Source organism: Ptychodera flava, chromosome 5 (genome assembly GCF_041260155.1).
Source record: "Ptychodera flava strain L36383 chromosome 5, AS_Pfla_20210202, whole genome shotgun sequence".
Taxonomy (NCBI): Eukaryota; Metazoa; Hemichordata; class Enteropneusta; family Ptychoderidae; genus Ptychodera; species Ptychodera flava.
The window spans coordinates 30,200,475-30,220,407 of record NC_091932.1 but is presented as its reverse complement, the minus strand read 5'-3'; the positions used below and the strand labels follow the sequence as shown (position 1 = coordinate 30,220,407).

Below are 19,933 nucleotides of genomic sequence, written 5' to 3'. Positions count from 1 at the left end.
TGAAATGGATCAATGTTGTTACTGCATAAATTCAACAAGTACATGCTTGACACTGTGTACCAGAACTGTAAATAAGAAACTTGATGGTGTTGGCGTTTTCTTTCCAGCATTCTGTGATCTATTCTGAAATCAAACAGTCCTTGCCACCTCATATTGATTGACATTTTCTGAATAGTTACCTATCCAAATGGACATGGTACTACAAAGCAATAAGCCTGATGAGACACAGTCCCTCCAAAGTCCTTATCTGTCAATTACGAGCAAAATATTATTTCACATGAGCGCTGGGGTGATTTATGTTACCAGATGCTAATGTATACATTATATCCTGGTTTGTTCATGTGTATTTGACTAACTATTCCCTATCCGGTCAAGATACATGATCATAATATGAAATTTCATTTGTGAATACAACTAAATACTGCTTCCCTACTAGATATCGATCAGAGCTTTGTAGATTATTAGTTCACTGGTCAAATTTCACCGCAGGTGTAGCTGAGAATTCCGTGGTGTTGTTTGACGATAATAACATGAACCAGCCAATAGAATGCCTAGTTCTGTTCAGTACCAGATGTCAAATTATTTTCATCTGTCAATATTTCAAAACAGTAGTTCTAAATGACTGTGAATATTTGGGACGATGAATGTGGCTTTCTCAGGTTTCACAGTGACGTAGTCCAATACGTTGCTGCAGTTCAGCAATTCTGTGTATGTCAATATTGCTAGGAAAACTGCCACTGCTAGATTGGTAGTCCTGTATTTACCTGTTTACTCTCACAATTGCCCGCAAATGTCCACAATCACCATCGATAATGATGAATTTTGGCCAAAACGTGGTGGTGAAAAGGTCAGTGATGTAAAGGGGTTGTGTATTCAGGATGTAAATGTGTATCACAGTTGGTGCATTTCTCAGAGTCGGTGACATACATACATGTGTACAGATACTCATGTCAGGTGCTTTGTACTGTACTTCAATACCGTGAACATCTGTCAGCAAAGTGTCATTGGCAAGACTCTTTGAATTCTATTCTCAATTTGGTTGCATGATGCATTTGCAAGCGGCCTAAAATTACTGATTTAAGGTACAATGCGCTCGGGGACAGATATTTCAACTCTCAAACTTTTGCAATTCTTTGCTGATCTACCACTTATGGGGGCTAATTTGAAAGCTCTTGGCGTAAGAAAAATTTTTACCAACTTAGTTTTTCTAAAATTGAAAATTTTATTTTTTTCCATAGAGTTAGTAATGGGATGATGGCCATTTTGAAATTCAAATATCAGTAAATATTAGGTAATTTGTTTTTCTGGTGCCAAAATTTGAACGTTGACCCCAGATTTTTATTCTTGATTTGTTAAGAGAATGGTTGAAAGTTTCCTTGTGGAGAGTTTGGGCAAAAGTTTTAAGTCTTTCACTTTCGAAGCGCATACTACCTTAATTTACAACTAATTGCATCCTGTTTCTTTGTCATCTTGAAAGTCAAATATTTTTATCGATCCTTGGCTTCTTTGTTTTGTCATCAACATTTTCTTCTCTTTTCCTACAGAGAATGGGAAATTCACAGGGTCAGCTGAAGTCATCGCGGTTTGAGGCGGCACTGCACACATCAATTGAACACTCACTGCGATCCCACAATGCAGCACCGCAACCAGTATTTTCACAGCTGTATCTAGAAAAAGGTTGGATATGAAAATGTTCTCTCTTCTAAGACAGGGGCCAGTTTGTATCACTGTTAATACATCCAGTGTAACAGGCGTATCTTACTGGCATTTTACAATATCCAAGTGTGCAAATGTCTTAAAGCCCCACTAGCTGTAGCTCATGAAATTTGTTGACATCAAAATATCTTCCTATTCTCTTGTAGTTTTCTCTGAAGGGATATGGGCTTTTACTGCATAAGGAAACCATTCCTTTGTGAAACATTTGACAAGTAAATTCAAATTTTAATGGTCAGTTTGATTTCCCACGATTTTCAAAAATTATTAATCTTACAAAGGAAACAGAACATACATGTACAATGTCACAGTTGACAACATTCACCCCTATGTATTACATTGGACTACTCTGTGCAGTTCATGTGAAGATATCAGTGCAGATATGCACAGTATCCATGGTTTCTGCTTTTCCACCTGAAGCTGTGATTTAAAGTTTGGGCAAACATTTAACAAAACTGTAATCTTTATCTTGTTCAAAATTGAATATACAGTCCCAGCGGGTAGTTAATAATAAGTGAATACACACACCTAAATTAGTACATTCTCACAAACTTGTATATAATATGAAAATAATGCTTAAAGATACAGCTAGTGGGGCTTTAAGTTTACACAAATTTTGATGTGAAAGAAAAAGAGGTTGTTGAAGACCTTTCCTTTGATCAGAATAAAAATGTAAGAACAGTTGTAAGTCAAAACTTCAGGCAAAGCTCACCGTTTGATGGTAGTGGTTTGATGTGCATTTGAGCTGATACAGTTAGGGAGGCACCTTGGACCAGTGGTAAGGGTAACAGACTCACTATCAGAGGATGGTGAGTTCAAGACCTGGTAGGTCCAAAGGAATGAACTCGCTGTCAGAGGATGGTGAGTTTGGGACTCTAGTATGGTGTTGTGCCCTTGAGCAAGGAACTTCACTCCTTTAGTTTGGGGTTAGTGGGTTATGAATATGGGTATCTTATCCTGTAATTGGGCTAACGCCCGTTGGGTGATGGACTGTTAAAAAAAACTGGGGGTTAGTTGGTTATGCATACCTCATCCTGTAATTGGGCTGATGCCTGTTGGATGATGGACTGATTAAAAAAAACAAACAAAAAAGTTATATACGATATTGGACAGTACTAAGTAAAATAAACAGATGTGTGATACTGATGGACCTTTCCTGATAGACCTGTAATGCATAGAGAATTTATGAGATTCAGTGTGACTTAAGTTTGCAAGAAAAGCAGGACAAATGATATATCGTGTACAATTTTTTAGCAGATAAGTCAAACATTAAAAAAGTCAACATGCTCTACTGGGCTTGCAGCCAACTGGTATCAAATATCAAAGACTGAAGACTTAACAAGAGATGAAAATCCTCTTGTGAGATTGTCCACATATGCTGTGCTCTAAATTCCGATCAGGTGAAATCTGAAAAAAAATTATAAATTGATGATATACTGACTAAAAATCAACGTTCCCTCTGTGCTAAATTGATGCATCATTGAGTCAAGAATGTTGCTTTTTGCAAGACAGTTTACTTAACCTGTTCATCCCCAAGTCCCTGTAAACAGGTCCACAATCACCATTGATAACATTGGGTTTGGGCCAAACCATGGCAGTAAAAGGGTTAACACATCAAGTACTGGCTTGCACAAAAATGAAATTCCCAGAAATTCGTAAATTGACGGACGAAGTTCAGACAAGTCATAAGTAGAGGGTTCACTGCCTCAAACATTGTCATTCACATTTATTTCTAATATAAATTAATATATTTGGATTTCCACAAATTAATGTAGAATTCGCCTTGAGAGAGGTATTCGGACTCTCAAACTTTTACAATTCTTTTGTCAGTCAACCACTTAAGGGGGTTTATTTTAAAGCTCATGGTGTGAATAAAGTTTTCGTAGAATTACACTACTTTCGTAGGATTACAGTATTTATATAAACCTGCAAAATGTCTTTTATATGTTAACTTTATACCTTATTTATACTTTATTTATACTTCCATTTATTTATTGTACAGGGAAAAAATCAATGGATTTAATGTAAATAGTTCATGCACACCCAATAAAAAATTACAAAATATAACATAAAAAAAAGTTTTCATAAGATTATTTTTATGAAAATCGAAAATTTTATTTTCCCTGATAGAATTGACACTTTGAGTGTTGTATATATTCCCCCTAAAATCTTAGTGCAACATTTCACCAATTCTTATGCATTTTTCTGTAATGTTTTTGGTAACGTTGAAGCAAATGTACATAATGTTTGATTAGCTCCAGTTTTTGATCAAAATTTTTGGAAAAATCTGTAAAATTATCTAGATCTGTAGAAAAAAAATGGTCTGCATGATATTTTACTGAGGCAACAAAAATTGACTTTGACGCTCAAAGGGTTAGGAATTTCGAATTTCGAATTTGAAGTGTCGGTATATATCAGGTAATTTGTTTCTGTAGTACAAAATTTTGCACGGTAACCCCTGGTTTTTTTTTCAGATTTCCAAGGGGACTAGTTTAATGTGTCTGTACGGAAAGTACGAGCAAACTTTTTACAACTTTTAATGCTGGGGCATGTACTATCGTAATCGGCGTTTAGTGATTTTGAGTACTCTGACAGTGGGTTCTTAAAGACCTATAAACTTGATGGTTTTTTAACTATTTTTGTTTTGTATGTATGTCAGTTGCAAGTTCTTCTTCTATTCCCCAATATTCACCTACTATTTAGCTTATAAACATAGCATCTGTACATGTAAAATGCACTTTATTGTTTATATTTTAGTTCTAGTCCAGACCAAAATTCACTTGTCAACAATAACAATGCAGTCTACACATGTACAAGCAGAGTTGACAAGCTGAATACTGTGTATCTCAACATACTTTGTGGAGTAGAACAAGAAAGTGGAAACAATCATCAAAAGTTGCAGATACTGGGCCGTTAATAATCGTTTTTTTGGCTGTTTTCTTCTGTGGCACAGATGTTAAACCAGTGGACAGACTAACTACTGCAGATGGCGGCATGGTCCGCCAGACACCTGTTGTACTATCATCACCCCACACGTCTCACCCACCGCAAGTGACGGCAGTCTTGGCACAACCACCCCACCCACAACAGCAGCAGCCACCAACGACGGATGTACCAGTCTTTCCGGGGCCTTTTCCCGGTCCACCCGTCATGCAGTTCCCGCACGGAATGCATACAACAGTACCGACACAAGGTTGTCAGGAAGTGGGTATGTTGGTTCATGATTGAGAGTTGTCTCTCTGAAGTGCCGTGGTTACTTGCCTTCAATCATCTAAATCTAATTATGTATTCATAAATCTAATTATGTATTCATACAGATATAAAGGAAGTCTACATAAAACTATTTTTGGACATAAAGGCCAACCTAAGGTTACCCTCGATTAGCATTAATATTTGCCCAAACCTTTCTCATATTTTGTAACATTTTATTTCTGCTCGGAAGATATACTTTCTTCTTGTGCTCCCAAAATGTTGAAATTCCCAGTGTTCAACCTGTCAATACAGTGTGAATGTGTGTATTTTCAAGTATTTTTATTTACAACTGAATATTTTATACTACAGGCAAGCATTCATGTGTCAACAATAACATTGCACATTGTACACACAATACATGGTGTTGGCAGGGCCAGTCCTCTGTATATCACTGTACTTTTGGGAGAGGAAGGAGGAGAAAATATTTTGCTGTTTAGAATAAAACTATTACCGTTAAAGTCAATATATATGACGCATCTCAAATGTCTTTACTGTCCCTTTAAGGTAGAATGGGCCCCCCAATTTTTGCAGGCTTATTTTAAAACTCTTGGAGTAAGACAAATTTTCTCTGTCTTAGTTTTTTGAAAATCGAACATTTCATTTTTCCCCATAGATTTAACACAGCTATGTCAGCCATTCTGAATTTCAAATATTGGTAAATGTTATGTAATTTCTTTTTCTAGTTCTGAACTTTGTATGGCGACCCCTGAGTTTTATCATGAGGAAACTTTCAGCAAAAGTTTGTCTTACATTTTGAAGTGTGAACTACCTTAAGATGTCTATATCAGATCACAGCTACTTCTTGTATACAATAATTTAAAAACAGTAGATGACAACAGTCAACCATTTGAGGCAAACCGTTAATGAATTATGTCCCAGAGATAATAGATAAAACAGATTTAGACAGTTAACCAATATTACAATATAAGTTCTGGTCATTTTCTGTTACAGTTTGCGAAAGTTACTCAGTGTTTTGTTAGGTCAGATACTCAGATACTCACTACTTTTGTACACATTTCACGGAAAACAGTAAGTACAGACTGGCACAGAACCATTGAAATTCACTAATAAATACGGTATGTCCTTGATACATCATACAGAGATGTGTGATTAATTTCTGTATTCCATCATAGGTTTCTGTCAGAAGGGCGCGGACATCCGCCTCACAGAACTCAGTGACAAACAGATTGATGTCCAAGAAGGCTATGTCTTGGTTGGAACCAAATCACCCTATCTCCCTGAGAACATCCTCATTGCAGCTGTTGACAAACGATTCTTGCCAGATCCAAACACAAACCTAGCATTACTTGGTAAGTTCTGATATGAAACAGTTTAACCTCCATATCCATGAGTTAGAGCCATGTGAATGTTACAAAAGTTTGATTGCGACATATCACCAAAGGGTTACAAAATGCAAAAGTATGCATATGTTTGCAAGTTTTAAGATGGCATTGCACGTAGGACCACGTATTTTGATCAAAATCACTTTTTTTAAAGAATCATACAATTTCATTAATTTGTCAATCCAAGATTAAAATATTAGTTAGGTTCGCCGTTTAGCATAACAAGCAATTGTAAGTTGCATGAGAAAAAAAGAGTAATTTATGCAAATCACCTGAGTTCCTTGCTTCTGTTTTCTCCTGTTTTCAACATTCAAAAAAAATTTAACTCTACTGTGCCTGAGTCAAAGTTTGTGAAATTTTTGTATTATGTTCTTCAAATACGGTACTATATAACAAAATGATAATTTTACTTGGCACCATTGTCATGACTACTGCACACAGCTTGTAAACACTCATATTCAATATTCACACAGAAGTCAATGACACAAACATATGAGAAAAACCTGGTTACAGATAAAATTCAGAAACAAGGTGCTGTTGTGTATTTGTTTTCTGAGTTAGTGACGGCAGGCAGCAGTAGGCTCCATCCAGTAAACCTCTCTAATCTAACTCGGTGAAATTAATCGTTTTATTCAGCCTGTCTCGTTCCATAGGGAACAGGTGTTTCCTAATTCTGGAGCGTAGCCAATATATGGTGTTTGAAGCCATCTAATTCTTCTCTTTTCCCTATGAAAGGGGTGATATTTTAGCAATGTTGAACTGAACTACAGAAAAGACACACGTTACTAACAATACAGTGTATTCAGGCAGTTCTGGAAGAATCACTGCTTGAACTGCTAACAATAGGATACTGGTAGTTTGAAGAATTGATTTTGCTGGTGATTTTTAGTCCCCGCGGACGAAGTCCGGCGGGGACTTATAGATTGGGTCCCGTCAGTGCGTCCGTCCGTCCGTCCGTCCGTCCGTCATCAACAGTTTCTCAGACACTGCTGAACCAATTTCGTTCAAACTCGGCACAAAGGCATAGCACTATGACCTACAGATGCACGTCGATTTATTTTGTGATACGATCCAATATGGCCGCAAGGCGGCCATTTTGTTGCGATTTTTCATGTCTTTGGACCATAACTCAAACATCCTTGGACAGATTCTGTTCAAACTTGGCACAAAGGCATAACACTATGGCTTTTATATCCATCTTAAATTATATCACGATACGATCCAATATGGGCGCGAGGCGGCCATTTTGTTGCGATTTTTCATGTCTTTGGACCATAACTCAGACATCCTTGAACATATTCTGTTCAACCTTGGCACAAAGGCATAACACTATGGCCTACATGTGCATGTCAAATTATTTTGCGATACGATCCAACATGGCCGCGAGGCGGCCATTTTGTTTGCGATTTTTTCATGTCTTTGAACCATAACTCAAATATCCTTGAACCGATTCTGTTCAAACTTTGCACAAAGGCATAACACTATGGCCTACATATGCTTGTCAAATTATATTGCGATACGATCCAATATGGGCGTGAGGCGGCCATTTTGTTGGGATCTTTCATGTTTTGGATCATAACTCAGACATCCTTGAACAGATTTTGTTAAAACTTGGAACAAAGGCATAACACTATGGCCTTCATGTGCATGTAAAATTATTTTGCGATACGATCCAATATGGGCGTGAGGCAGCCATTTTGTTGCGATTTTTCATGTCTTTGGACCATAACTCAGACATCCTTGAACCGATTCTGTTCAAATTTGGCACAAAAGCAAAACATTATGCCCTTCATATGAACGCTACTTTATTTCATGATATGATCCAATATGGCTGACAGGCGTCCATTTTTTTGCGATTTGCTCATGTCTCTGAACCATAACTCAAACATCCTTGAACTGATTTTGTTCAAACTTGGCACAAAGGCAAAGCACTATGGCATACATATGCATGTATCAATTAACCTTGCGATGGGATCCAATATGGCTGCAGAACTGCCATTTTGTTGGAATTTTGCATGTCTTTGAAGCATAATTCAAAGGTCATTAAACCCATTTTGTCCAAACTTGGCACAAAGATCAAGCACTAGGCACACATACATGTATACATGTCAATTTACTTCGTGACATGTTCCAATATGGCTGCCAGATTGTCATTTTTGGATTTTTTCATGTCTTTGAGGCTTAATCATATGCAAATATTCCTTATCCAATGTTGTTTAGACTTGGTACAAAGATAAAGTACTATGGCATACTTATGCATGTCTACTAATTTTGTGCTACGATCCATATGGTCAATAGACAGCCATTTGATTTCAATTTTATAAACATAGGTCACTGTCCTTCAATGGACTGATTTTGTTTAAATGTGATATGGCTGCATTCTTGTGCACATTAATTTGTTTCATTATATGATCCAAAATGGCTGATTACAACAACATACCCGATCCCATACCATTTCGAAAATTCCACCAAACCATGTGTATAGTATGTGCTGTCATGACACTAGAGGGCATCGTTATGTGTGATGTAATCAAAAGTTCCTTTAGTGGTCAACACCGGCAGAGATGAGTCTTTTATTGAACGTTCCTCAGATTACTTTATTATGCAAGTCACAGGCCTGATGCACCCGTTGCATCAATGTCATTCCACAGCTACCCAGACACCAAAGATTATAACAAAATGGACAAGCGGGGACTGTGTCATCAACGATGACTTGTTGAAGAATAGATTTTGCCGGTGATTTTCAGAGGGTTATTAACCTGTTCACCCCGATTCCCTGTGAACAGGTCCACAATTGTTATTGACAACAATGGGCTTAGGCCAAACCATTATGGGAAAAGGGTTAATGCTGTATTACCTTATTGCCGAATAATGGTAAAATCCTATTGTTTCCTAATATTCTACTGCAAAATCAGACCTCTAGATGGAGCAAATATGTTCGTTAATTACCAGACAGGTAGAGCATCGTTGACATGCTTTGTGATTGTATCAAAATTTGAAATTGAGAACACTATTTACTCTAAACTGTATGAAACCAAAGAAGGTTTGTATGAAAGTGTGGAATCAATAAAAAATAGTACTGTTGTTTTTGCATGGACGTTGACTGTGCATGTTATGCTCATGTCTGTCACAGTGTGTGTGTATTATGTTTGTTGTGTGAAGTAATGAATGCCCTTTTTAGGTAGAATGCATCAGGGGACAGATATTTCGACTCAAATTTTACAATTCTGTTTTGGCCTACCGTTTGGGTGCTCATTTTGAAGCTGTTTTTGAATAAGTAAAGTTATCACCGTCATATTTTTATGAGAATCAAAGAGTTCTTTTTCCCCAGAGAGTTAAAGCAGGGATGGCGGCCACTTTGAATTTCACACATCAGTAAATATTTGTAAATTGTTCTTGCGAGTACCAAATTTTGTGAGGTGACCCCTTAATTTATTCTTGCTTTGTTAAGAGAATGATTGAAAGTTTGTTTTGGAAAGTTTGAGCAAAAGTTGTAAGTCTTTCAGGGTTTAGGCAGATATAGATATTGCCTTAAATGCTACAGTCATGCAAGATCTCTGCCAGAACAGCAGAATTGGTCCAATACCTCTCTGTGTGTTTTCCCCATAGGATTCAGTGGCAACTGTGTTGGCTGTGGGGAGAAAGGCTTTCGTTACTTCACGGAGTTCTCTCATCACATTAACCTGAAGCTGACAACCCAGCCCAAGAAACAGAAGCATCTCAAGTATTACATCATCCGCAATAAACAGGGTCAACTTGTCCGAGGAGAACCCATTGATTGGAAAGGTAATCCAAATTGTATAGGTATTACAGTGATGATTTACTGTGAATGAGAGAGAGAGAGAGAGAGAGAGAGAGAGAGAGAGAGAGAGAGAGAGAGAGAGAGAGAGAGAGAGAGGAGGGGAGGGGAGGAGGGAGGGAGGGAGAGAGAGGAGGGGGAGCTCTTCTACTGTCAAATAAACAGCACTTGTAGCAAAGTTTCCCAAATGGAAGGGACAGAGAGGGGTCAGGGACACTCTTGCATTGTCAAAAACTGCCAATCTTTGTACTACAGTTGTATGGTAAGTATTCACATGCTGCATTTTACAGAAAGAGGTAAGATTTCATACCAGTGATGATGACAGAAAAGAACTATTAATTGTTGAAGGGCATGTTTTTGTGATGTCAACCTTCACGTTTCAGAGGTCGCTGTCAGTTAGTTTTACCACAAAATATATAAAACTGAGGAAAGCAACAAATTCTAAATTATATACGGAATATTCAGTAATAAAAAACCAGGGATCTTCACTGAATGGCCAAGCAGTATGATGACTGCTAAATTGTTTAATAATAAATAGACTAGATTTTTCACTCTTTCACCTCCAATTTTCATTTCACTTGATGATTCCCGTCGTCAGTGATTTCCAAATTTATCAACCAAGTGGGGACTATGTCATTGGCAATGACTTGTCATTTTTGCCTTGTGAATGAGGTATATCTAGGGCTATATGAATCATCTTTATCAACCTTTGTTTGCATTGTCTGTGGTTTGGTCTAAGTTTGGTTGGTGTATAGGCAGATCTATGTGTATAGCTGTGTCTGTTCTCAGCCTTGTGCCCAGGGGCAGGTTGGCTGACATGCTTTTTATTACCACACATGGGCCTTTTGTCAGATCTGATCAATAAAACATTTAATGTGCTCTATCCTTCCTCCTACATCCAGCACGGTAAATACCAGATGAGGATATAAAGAAAGAAGCACACCCACGTGGCAACATTTTCTACTTAAAAGGGATTGTTGTAACAGAGGGAACCAATTTATGAGTAGGAGTGATTCGTCCGTATCAATTTTGCTGGTTGGATTATGAGCACACGGAAAAAACTGTGTCAGTAAATGCGGATAAAGGGAACATTTACGGTACAAATCGAGACATGTTATGGAACAAAACAAAACTAGCGTTTTATGAGAAGCGTTTATTTTTGGTGCTTTGATTCCCAGAAGTGGCGACTGTAAAAAGTGAAAACCAGAGGTTTATTGGAAAACATCCACCCATAGATGTTAAATAGGGAAGCATTACTCATCAGACTGGTAGATACAACCTTTTTGTTTTCAAATGAGAGGCTGGAGCCATTTATAGGGTAACAAGGAGGGGGTGCAAAAGGAGTTAATGTTCTGTGTTTGTAGGTTTTCTTCTTGGTATTTTCTTTTACTCCAAGTAGTTATATTTGATAAATGTCAGTAAAAATGTCATGAAATGTCAGTGAAATCTATTCTCTGTGCTGGTCGGTAACTTTCGGTGTTAGTCGTAGTCAAAAACAAATGCAGAAAGAGACAAAATACATAAATAGCTTGGTGTACATAAATGCGAACTTGATATTCTTGCAGTTGCGATGCTCAAACTGATAAGTGATATTTTCAACTTTTGCTGGGGAGGTTCATTTGTGTTTAACCCTTTCACCCCCAGTTCCCTGTATACAGGTCCAACTTTACCATAGAAAACAATGGATTTGGGACAAACCATGGTGGTGAAAGGGTTAAGGCTTTGCTGAACCTTGCCTCGGACTCTTTCTTTATCCTGCATGTTTCTGGATGGTATTATCTACAAATACCCAGTGTTCATCAACAATGTCTTGTAAAATACCATGGGTCCCTTACAGCTTCATCCCCAATGCACAAACCTGTTTGCTGGTTGGCTGTCTAGCTCACTTTTACTCATATGTTAGTGATTCCCATCTAATAGTATGTTTCTCTAGCAGTATATTGGTCTGTCAATTGGGATGTCTATATTCTTCTTGTCTGTTTCAAACAATATGTGCTGTCTATTAAAAGCAAATTTGCTTGCCTTTTACTCAAGGAAGTTATACTCAAGAAAATTCGACAGATTAAACACATACTGGTATCTGGCTAGTGAAATGAAATTTCTAAAAATACCTATATTGAGGCAAAGAGTATATGAGTTCAAAGGCATACTGTTTACACATGCCTGTGTGTGTCTGTTTGCCTTCATCAACAGGTGGTATGTTTTTGGTTGGTATGGCTTCAATTTAGGCGGTGAGGGGTGGGGAGGGCAGAGATCTGTGAAGGTGGATTGGTCTTTACAACAGGAGGGTTGTCTTGAGCTCTGGACCCATGCAGATCTCAATCTTAATATCAGTAAAGTGTCACAGACATGCACCCATGTATAGTTGCATGTGTGGAAATTATTGCAAAGGTGCTTTCAATTTTAATTGCAAGTTTGTCAGTTTTAATTGCAAGCTTGTTAAGCTGATTTTAACGAGATCTGCAGAAAATTAAAACCATGGGAAACAAATTGAGTGGTAATTGCTGAAGAGTTATTTCTGAAACGTGAGGATCATCAGAGCAGCTCATTAAATTTCAATAGACCAGACAGTCCTCTTCAATGCATTCTATTTGTTTTGTCAAGGTCTGTCCGGAGATTTTATGTCTGAGTGGATAATTAAAAAAAAAAGCTGTTTTCATCAGTCAATTAGCACTATGTCATTATGCATTGTCATCAGCATGTATTTCAATTAAAGCAGATGTTTCAATTAAACCAAGGTTTTATTGCAGCCTGCATGCTGTCTGAGGGTACCAGTAATCTGTACTTGCTCATCTTTCAATTCAATTAAGGAAGTTTGTACTTTGAAACCGAAAGACTTAAACTTCTACTTAATCTTTCCATAAGGAAACTTTAACCTGTTTCCTTTCAAAATCAAGAATAAAAACCACAGGGTTTCTCTGCAAAATCTGGTGCCCAATATTTATTGACGCTTGACATTCAAAATGGTTGCCATCCCTGTGTTAACTCGATGGGAAAAAGTACAATTTTAGATTTTCACAAAAATACGGTTACGGTAGTGAGTCCCCACAAGTGATAGACCAAGAAAGTGTTGTAAAAGTTTTAGAATATCCCCAAAGTGGCATTTTAGCTCAAAATAGTTGTGTAGTTCTGTATTTGTTTTGAATTTTTAGCTACTATAGACTATAGTCTATAGAAGCTATTGGGATGGGTATTCGTCCGGCGTCCGTCATCAGTCTGTATGTATGTATGTATGTATGTATGTATGTATGTATGTATGTATGTATGTATGTCCGTTTGTGAGGCGTCCGTCCACTCAAATATCTTGAGAACCGCAGTACTTACTGATTTGATATTTCTTGTGTAGCTGAAAAATATGATATTGAGAAACTACTTTTTTTAATTTTTTGATATTGTTGAAAATAGGCAAAGTAATCCCAAAAAAGGTGTTTTTGGTAAAAAATCTTCTTCTTCATAACCGCTGGTCAGACAGCTTTGTTATTTGGTATACAGGTCCCTAGGGACAACCCAACTTAGATTTGTTCAAATTGTGATGAAATATGCAAATGTGTATTTTTAAGGAATTTTTTTGTCATTTTTGGTCAAAATCTGACTTACATTGTATGTAATTGTTGTACTGTATAAACCCTATCAATTCACCCAGTAAAAAATAATTAATATGATTTTAAATAATTGAATTTTAATTAGGAAATCATTAAAGCCAAAATAATTTTAGTGTAGAATTATCAGAAAGTTCAACTTTTTTTGACAGTTCATAGTGAAATGCTTACCATCATGGAGGATTAAAACATATAAAGGCAACTTTCCTGAATCCCAACTTTGACATATTCTGAACCGTCATTTATTGTGCCCTGTATGTTATCTAAAAGAAATTGCTCAAAATAGTCAATAGAGATAGAGATAGAGAAAGTTCTAATTTCCATTTATGGTTGACTTGGTAAGGATAAACTGTGCTCTCGCTGTCGCTCGTAACTTTCGTAAATTACGAACAAAAATGAAAATTTACGAAAAAAAATGAATGCCCGATCGGCCATTTACGAACGATTTTGTTATTTTTGAAGCCTGATTTTCGGTCAAGATTGTGAATTCCGGGGAAATACTGTCATATCTCGTCTTTCAAAACCTACGCTGCCCCTATCATCGGCGCATCGACACATGGTGATAGCTGGCTTTGGACTTTGACCTGTGATAACATGAGCATGCGCAAAAAGGTTTCAAGATCCCCGGGTCTTGTAATCTCATAGTGGTTTTTCATGCATTACCACCCATTACGGTAGTTTCGAGACACCCAAACACTCACATGCTGTCAACTTTCCGAATGGACTGTTGAAGCGGATCGAGGGAAGCGGGCAGTTACAAATACTTTGGATTGATAGTATCCAGTTGGGAAAGAAAGTTGGGCATAAAAACGGCAACTGATATGAAAAAAATACAAAACAATGAAACCGCCGAGCTAGAAGAGATCAAGAACAGTCAGCCTGAAAGACAGTCGAACTACAGCAGAACTGCAGTCCGGACCGCGCATGGTTGAACATGTACTGCAAAGTGTTTTTCTGTGCATGGAGGTGGAATAGACTGAAAGATTCAGTCGCGTGCGGGTGCTCCGGCGCACTGCGACCTACGACCCTTTACCTTTAATTTTTTTTTTTGGTAAAGGGTCGTAGGTCGCAGTGCGCCGGAGCGCCCGCACGCGACTGAATCTTTCAGTCTAGGAGGTGGAAGCGAGCCGGAAATCTCAGATGTCATAGATTTGTCATTTGACGATCTGCAAATTGAATTTTTCAGTCAGCTTGCCAATTTTAATAGGTTTCCTTCAAAATATTTTACAAAAAACTGTCTCAGCAAATGTTATAAATACTGATAGTTTTCTATGATCCAGAGAAAATGCTGTGCACAGTCCCATGACCAAAAAGTTTATCCAGACAAAAAAAATAAATGACGATCATCTGCAGCGTTTTAAAAGTATAACTGTCTCTAAAAAAACATTAGCAGGATCACCAGTCTCAGTTTGCGTACTTAAGTTTGATTGAGATGAGACAAAATTTGTGCGAAACCACAGACTGCCAGATGTTCTGATCAGTGGTTTTTTAGATATGAAAATGGCATGCTGGAACCACCTAGTACCTATGGATGACGTGCATATTTTCAAAGTAACAGAGCTTTCCAAAAATGAAAAACAGGGGACAGATTTTCTAGCATCTAAAATTTGTGCGAACACTGATAATATTTGATAATATTAATGACCGCTTCATAAATTAATATATATAATCATCAACCACTGAGTACACACACAAAGGGAGTTATGATTTGTGTCACAATATACTTGAACATGTTGTGTAATAAAGATAGAGTAATTGAATAACATTCATTGGCCGTTGACCAAAATTACACACTTTATTGAGCTGCGAGACAAGGAAGAAATTTCAATGTTACAAGCATTCATGACCCATGATGTACAGTGTTATTCAATAAATCTTTTGAAAATGCGTATCAAAATATGAGTGTTCATTGTCAAAAAAACTAAAAAGGGATTTTTCATTTTCTTTTGTCTATAATGAAATCATTCATCATTTCTATCCCCTTAAAATCATCTATTGAGTACCAGAAGTGCTTGTTGAAAGTTGGTGGGTTCAGAATAACATAATTTCTGCTTACTAATATTTTTTTGAACCCAATTCGTAAATTTACTAACAATTTCGAAAGGCCAGGGAGAGCACAGATAAAATAAAATTACTTTTTGAGGACAAAAATAGAGTGGTCAATTAAAAGAGTGGTCAAAGTGATAGGGTTTTTATGGTAAAGCTTGGCTGTAAGATTCCTCATGTGCTATTTATAGCAATTATGCAATCTGTGTAAACAGTGCAATGAAAGTTACACGATTCCTTATAATGCTTTTGGTGACCTTGAACTTCTTAAGTTTCAAACAATTGTCTCTTCAGTGTGCTTTTTCTGAGTATGTACAGTCTCAACTTATTCAACAGAACTCACTAATACAATGTTAATCAAAGATATCCACCTTCTTCAACAATCCATGTGTCACAAAAGGTTATTCCCTACATAACACAGCAGAGCTCTGTCAACTGTTGAGTTGCTTGCTGGCATGTTCTTTCAAAACCGCTGGTCAGACAGCTTTAATATTTGGTTTACAAGTCCCTAGGATGACCTAAGTGAGATAATTTCATACAGTCAGGAAATACTTAATTTTGTATCCATGTCTATAGTAGCTTCAGGGACTTTGGCCCTATGTTTTTGGTTTTGATGCAACCTGGCTGAAACTACATTTCACAGTTAATGAAAGATTAACTTATACAAAAATTACATGAAAATTGCAGAAATTATTGAAATCATACAGTGAATTTTTGTATTCTGAGGTTTGATATTCAACTCATCAATTCACTAACTTTTTATGATATTTTGAAATTCACCTTATTGATGCAGACCAGGGTTAGGATGTCTACATGGATGTTTGTGAAGATGTTAAGTAATTGTTTTCCTGATCATTAATAATTAGTGCAAGAGCTTGTAAAACAGAAACAAAAGTAAATTTGTTTATTCTACTGTACTTAAACTCTACAGACATGTATAACCCTGTTACATTACATACATGTTTTTTCCCGCCAAAATTGAGTACAGTTTTTGATCAACAGTTTGGGGAAAATCTGAAAAATAATTGCCTGGATCTGAAAAAACGTGTCTTTGGTTCTATTTATGACAACAAAAATTGACTTTGGTATTAAAAAGGTTATTTCAAAATTACAATCATATTAACCGGCAAAAAAGATAGCAATGGTGTAGACTTGTTTAGTGTACTTGAGAACTTTATCTAGATTATTTATTGATTTACTATCTATTCATCTGTTGATGTGATATTTTATGCTAAATGTACATTCTCGTGGTTTTGATATCTTGCAGAATGTCGAAAACGTGGCCCTGCAAGACCAGTTCCACCATCCGTTGGTGAGTATGAATAATAATTGCATAGTTTTGCTCTGTGAATTTTACTTAATATCATTATAATATAATTAATATAATTAAGAATTCTATTTATGCTCTTGTGCAACTTGCTTCGTTGGGTCAAAGGTCACTTTCAGGTCCAGTAGTCAATATTGCAACAGATATCATTCCACAGTCAAAGCCTTGCCAAGATTGCCAAATGATTGTTCTATTATATCAGTCTGATTGCAGTGAAAATTGTCATGAAGTTACTGAGAACATCAGACCAAAACCATTATTTTCGGTATGGCTTCAAATTTGGCGTTTCCATGGATACATTTTCATGTCTGTTTTTTATGTTCACAAAAACTAACTATACATAAACTTCAACTTTTCACTAAAAAGGTGTTTAAAAGATTGGCTCCTAATACAGTTCAGGTTCAGTCAAAAATACTGATAACATGAGCTCCGCTTTGTTCAGTATAAAGATCATAAATATATCGATAGATCACAATAAAAAATTTGAGTCCAGTGTCATTGACGATATTTTTACAATTTTTATTGAACCAATGCAAGATATCCATGCTTTCACCCGTTAAATTGAAACTTAATTGTGGCTGATCGCCATTTCATGACTCTCCAACCAATCTACACTTCTGAACATGACCAAAAATTATGGCTTATTCATCTGTGGTGAACCCTTGGAAACCAGCTCAAGGACAAATCTATGCATGATGCTATGGGTCACCAGGAGGTCAGAGTTCACAGGGTTATAATGTACTAATGACGGCTGATTTCAGAATTCTCTAAAAAATGATTAGAAATTACGCTCATGAAAATGGTAAAATTTGTAATTCGCTATGACTCAGAATCTGATTGAGACTATAAAAATCACATGGCGAAGGATCAGACTATAAATATCAATAATGAAGACAGGTGTATAAAGAAAAATTGTTTATGAATTTCTGTTTGTAGTTGTTTAGTATATCATATCAATGGTGCTGTATTTAGTTACAATACTGTATAAAACTCGTCTTGTTGGCATACATTTGCACGGCTTCATGCATAATATCTTCCATTACAGAAGCCAATGGAATCCAGCCGTCTGCTGGCCTTGGCACCAAGTCTGGTCCCCCTAGACTACAATCCAAATCATCAGTCTCCAAGCACAGAGGTGACGGGTCAGCGGACGGAGACTCCACACAACCGCCCCTGAAGAAACGACCGCTATACTTCCCGGCTGAAGACGGCGTATTCAATTCTGCAAGACATCCACATGGTAATACTCCATATATTTCTTTATAGTTTAACGGCGACTGTTCTGGTATTGTCACTATTTGTAAAGTGCTCTTGCAACTTAGAAGTGTTCGGGTTCTTGTCAATATTATTGCTGTATCCAGCCTTGCAACCTTGGATAGGCCAGCCAGGCTTTGCATTGACTATCATTAGTACTAACTCCTATTCCTGAATCGCATTTTCTCACAAAAAACAACCAACTGATATGTTTCAGCTTTCTACATATACTAATATTGTTTTTTACCATCAGCAAGAAGTTTCAGTAAAAGTGTTGACCACGTACTAATTTCATTACTTACACTCTTTGCTTATTTATAATTTTTGCGCAGGCTTCATATTTTTCACAAATGTCCGCTTCGAGTGATGTATGTCTCAGACAAACCTCTTTAGTAATCTGCAGCTTCCTAGGGACTGTAGATCACAAAAATCTCAGAGAGGCTTGTCCGGAATTCTATGGAAGCTAGACATAATGAAAGCATCAACTTGAAGTTTGCTGTGGTGTGATAAGAAGTTGAGAACTGTTTATTAGAACTCGTTTAAAATGTTCAATGACAGTACTGCATGCAGTGTGCAATGCTTCTCAGGAATTGTTTCTCTGCTGTATGTAGAATTTGTGCAATCACTGTACCTGATTATATTAGCTTTCTAGAACCAGTGTCTTTCAAGAACTAAACCGGCAATCGTACTGTTTCATCAGGAACAAGTGATTCTGTGTTTCTGCATATTCTCAGCTGATACGAAAATTCAATTCCACATCAAGCACTCTACAATGCAAGATGAGAAGTGTTTAAATATTCCACATTCATAAAGAATCATAAAATTTTGATACTGGTACTATGCACATTAATATAATTTTCATTAATGAATACTAAACCATCTCACATCTTACGCATAGTGGTAAGTAACTTTAATAAAATTTCAAATAGTATCCAATTTACATTCAAAGTACAATTTCTATAAAGTCTTCTGAGTGTATAATAGCTTGTACTTTTCATTTGATATCATATGATAAGTTCTTAGGGAAAGTCCAAAACCAGAGAAAGTGTATCATGAAGCACGTTCGTCTCTTTCCATTGTTCTTTCAGAAGTGATTGATAAATTCAATCGTCTTTCCATGCTGTTTTCTACAGGGCATCATCTGCCGCTAGCGTCTCCCAACTACGTGCCGGCGCCACCAACAGCCACCACCCACGACTCTGTCTTCATCCAGCCCGGACTCATTAACATCGTCAGGTGTAAGCCGGTCATCTTACCTTGCCATGGCAACATGGCTTATCTCCATGGCAACGTGGTGGATGTGGTGGTCAGCCCTCTGTTCCATGACTGTTTCAAGTTGCCCCAGCTACCACCAGCTGTTCTTGACTCAATGGGGTTGCTGGGTGGGCCCACTCTCAGTGTGGAGACCATGGCACTGATTACTATACAGTACCTAGTACAGTTAGGTAAGTCTGACAACTGTACAGAACTTTGTATAGTTAGGTAAGTTAACAGAACATTCCTTGGTAAAGACCAAAAAAGGAAAGGATTTTGTTTCTCAGTTTTGGGTATATCGATCTAGACTGATGTGTATCAGCCTTTTATTCCACATTTGATTGAA

At 37.1% G+C, this 19,933-nt stretch overlaps 1 protein-coding gene and 1 long non-coding RNA gene across 2 annotated transcripts in view; both read left to right on the top strand.

The window, feature by feature from the left end:
• Positions 1 to 19,933, top strand: part of LOC139133641 (GREB1-like protein) — a 63,446-nt gene that overhangs the window by 21,019 nt on the left and 22,494 nt on the right. Inside the window, exons 3-9 of the mRNA XM_070700391.1 lie at positions 1,545 to 1,677; positions 4,667 to 4,921; positions 6,099 to 6,275; positions 9,918 to 10,094; positions 17,020 to 17,064; positions 18,125 to 18,319; positions 19,422 to 19,778. Coding sequence (XP_070556492.1) covers positions 1,545 to 1,677; positions 4,667 to 4,921; positions 6,099 to 6,275; positions 9,918 to 10,094; positions 17,020 to 17,064; positions 18,125 to 18,319; positions 19,422 to 19,778 — 1,339 coding nt within the window. The remainder of the gene's footprint in view (positions 1 to 1,544; positions 1,678 to 4,666; positions 4,922 to 6,098; positions 6,276 to 9,917; positions 10,095 to 17,019; positions 17,065 to 18,124; positions 18,320 to 19,421; positions 19,779 to 19,933) is intronic.
• On the top strand, positions 14,045 to 15,483 carry LOC139133482 (uncharacterized). The gene is made up of 2 exons (XR_011552603.1): positions 14,045 to 14,672; positions 14,823 to 15,483. It is a non-coding gene; the product is annotated as an uncharacterized lncRNA (long non-coding RNA).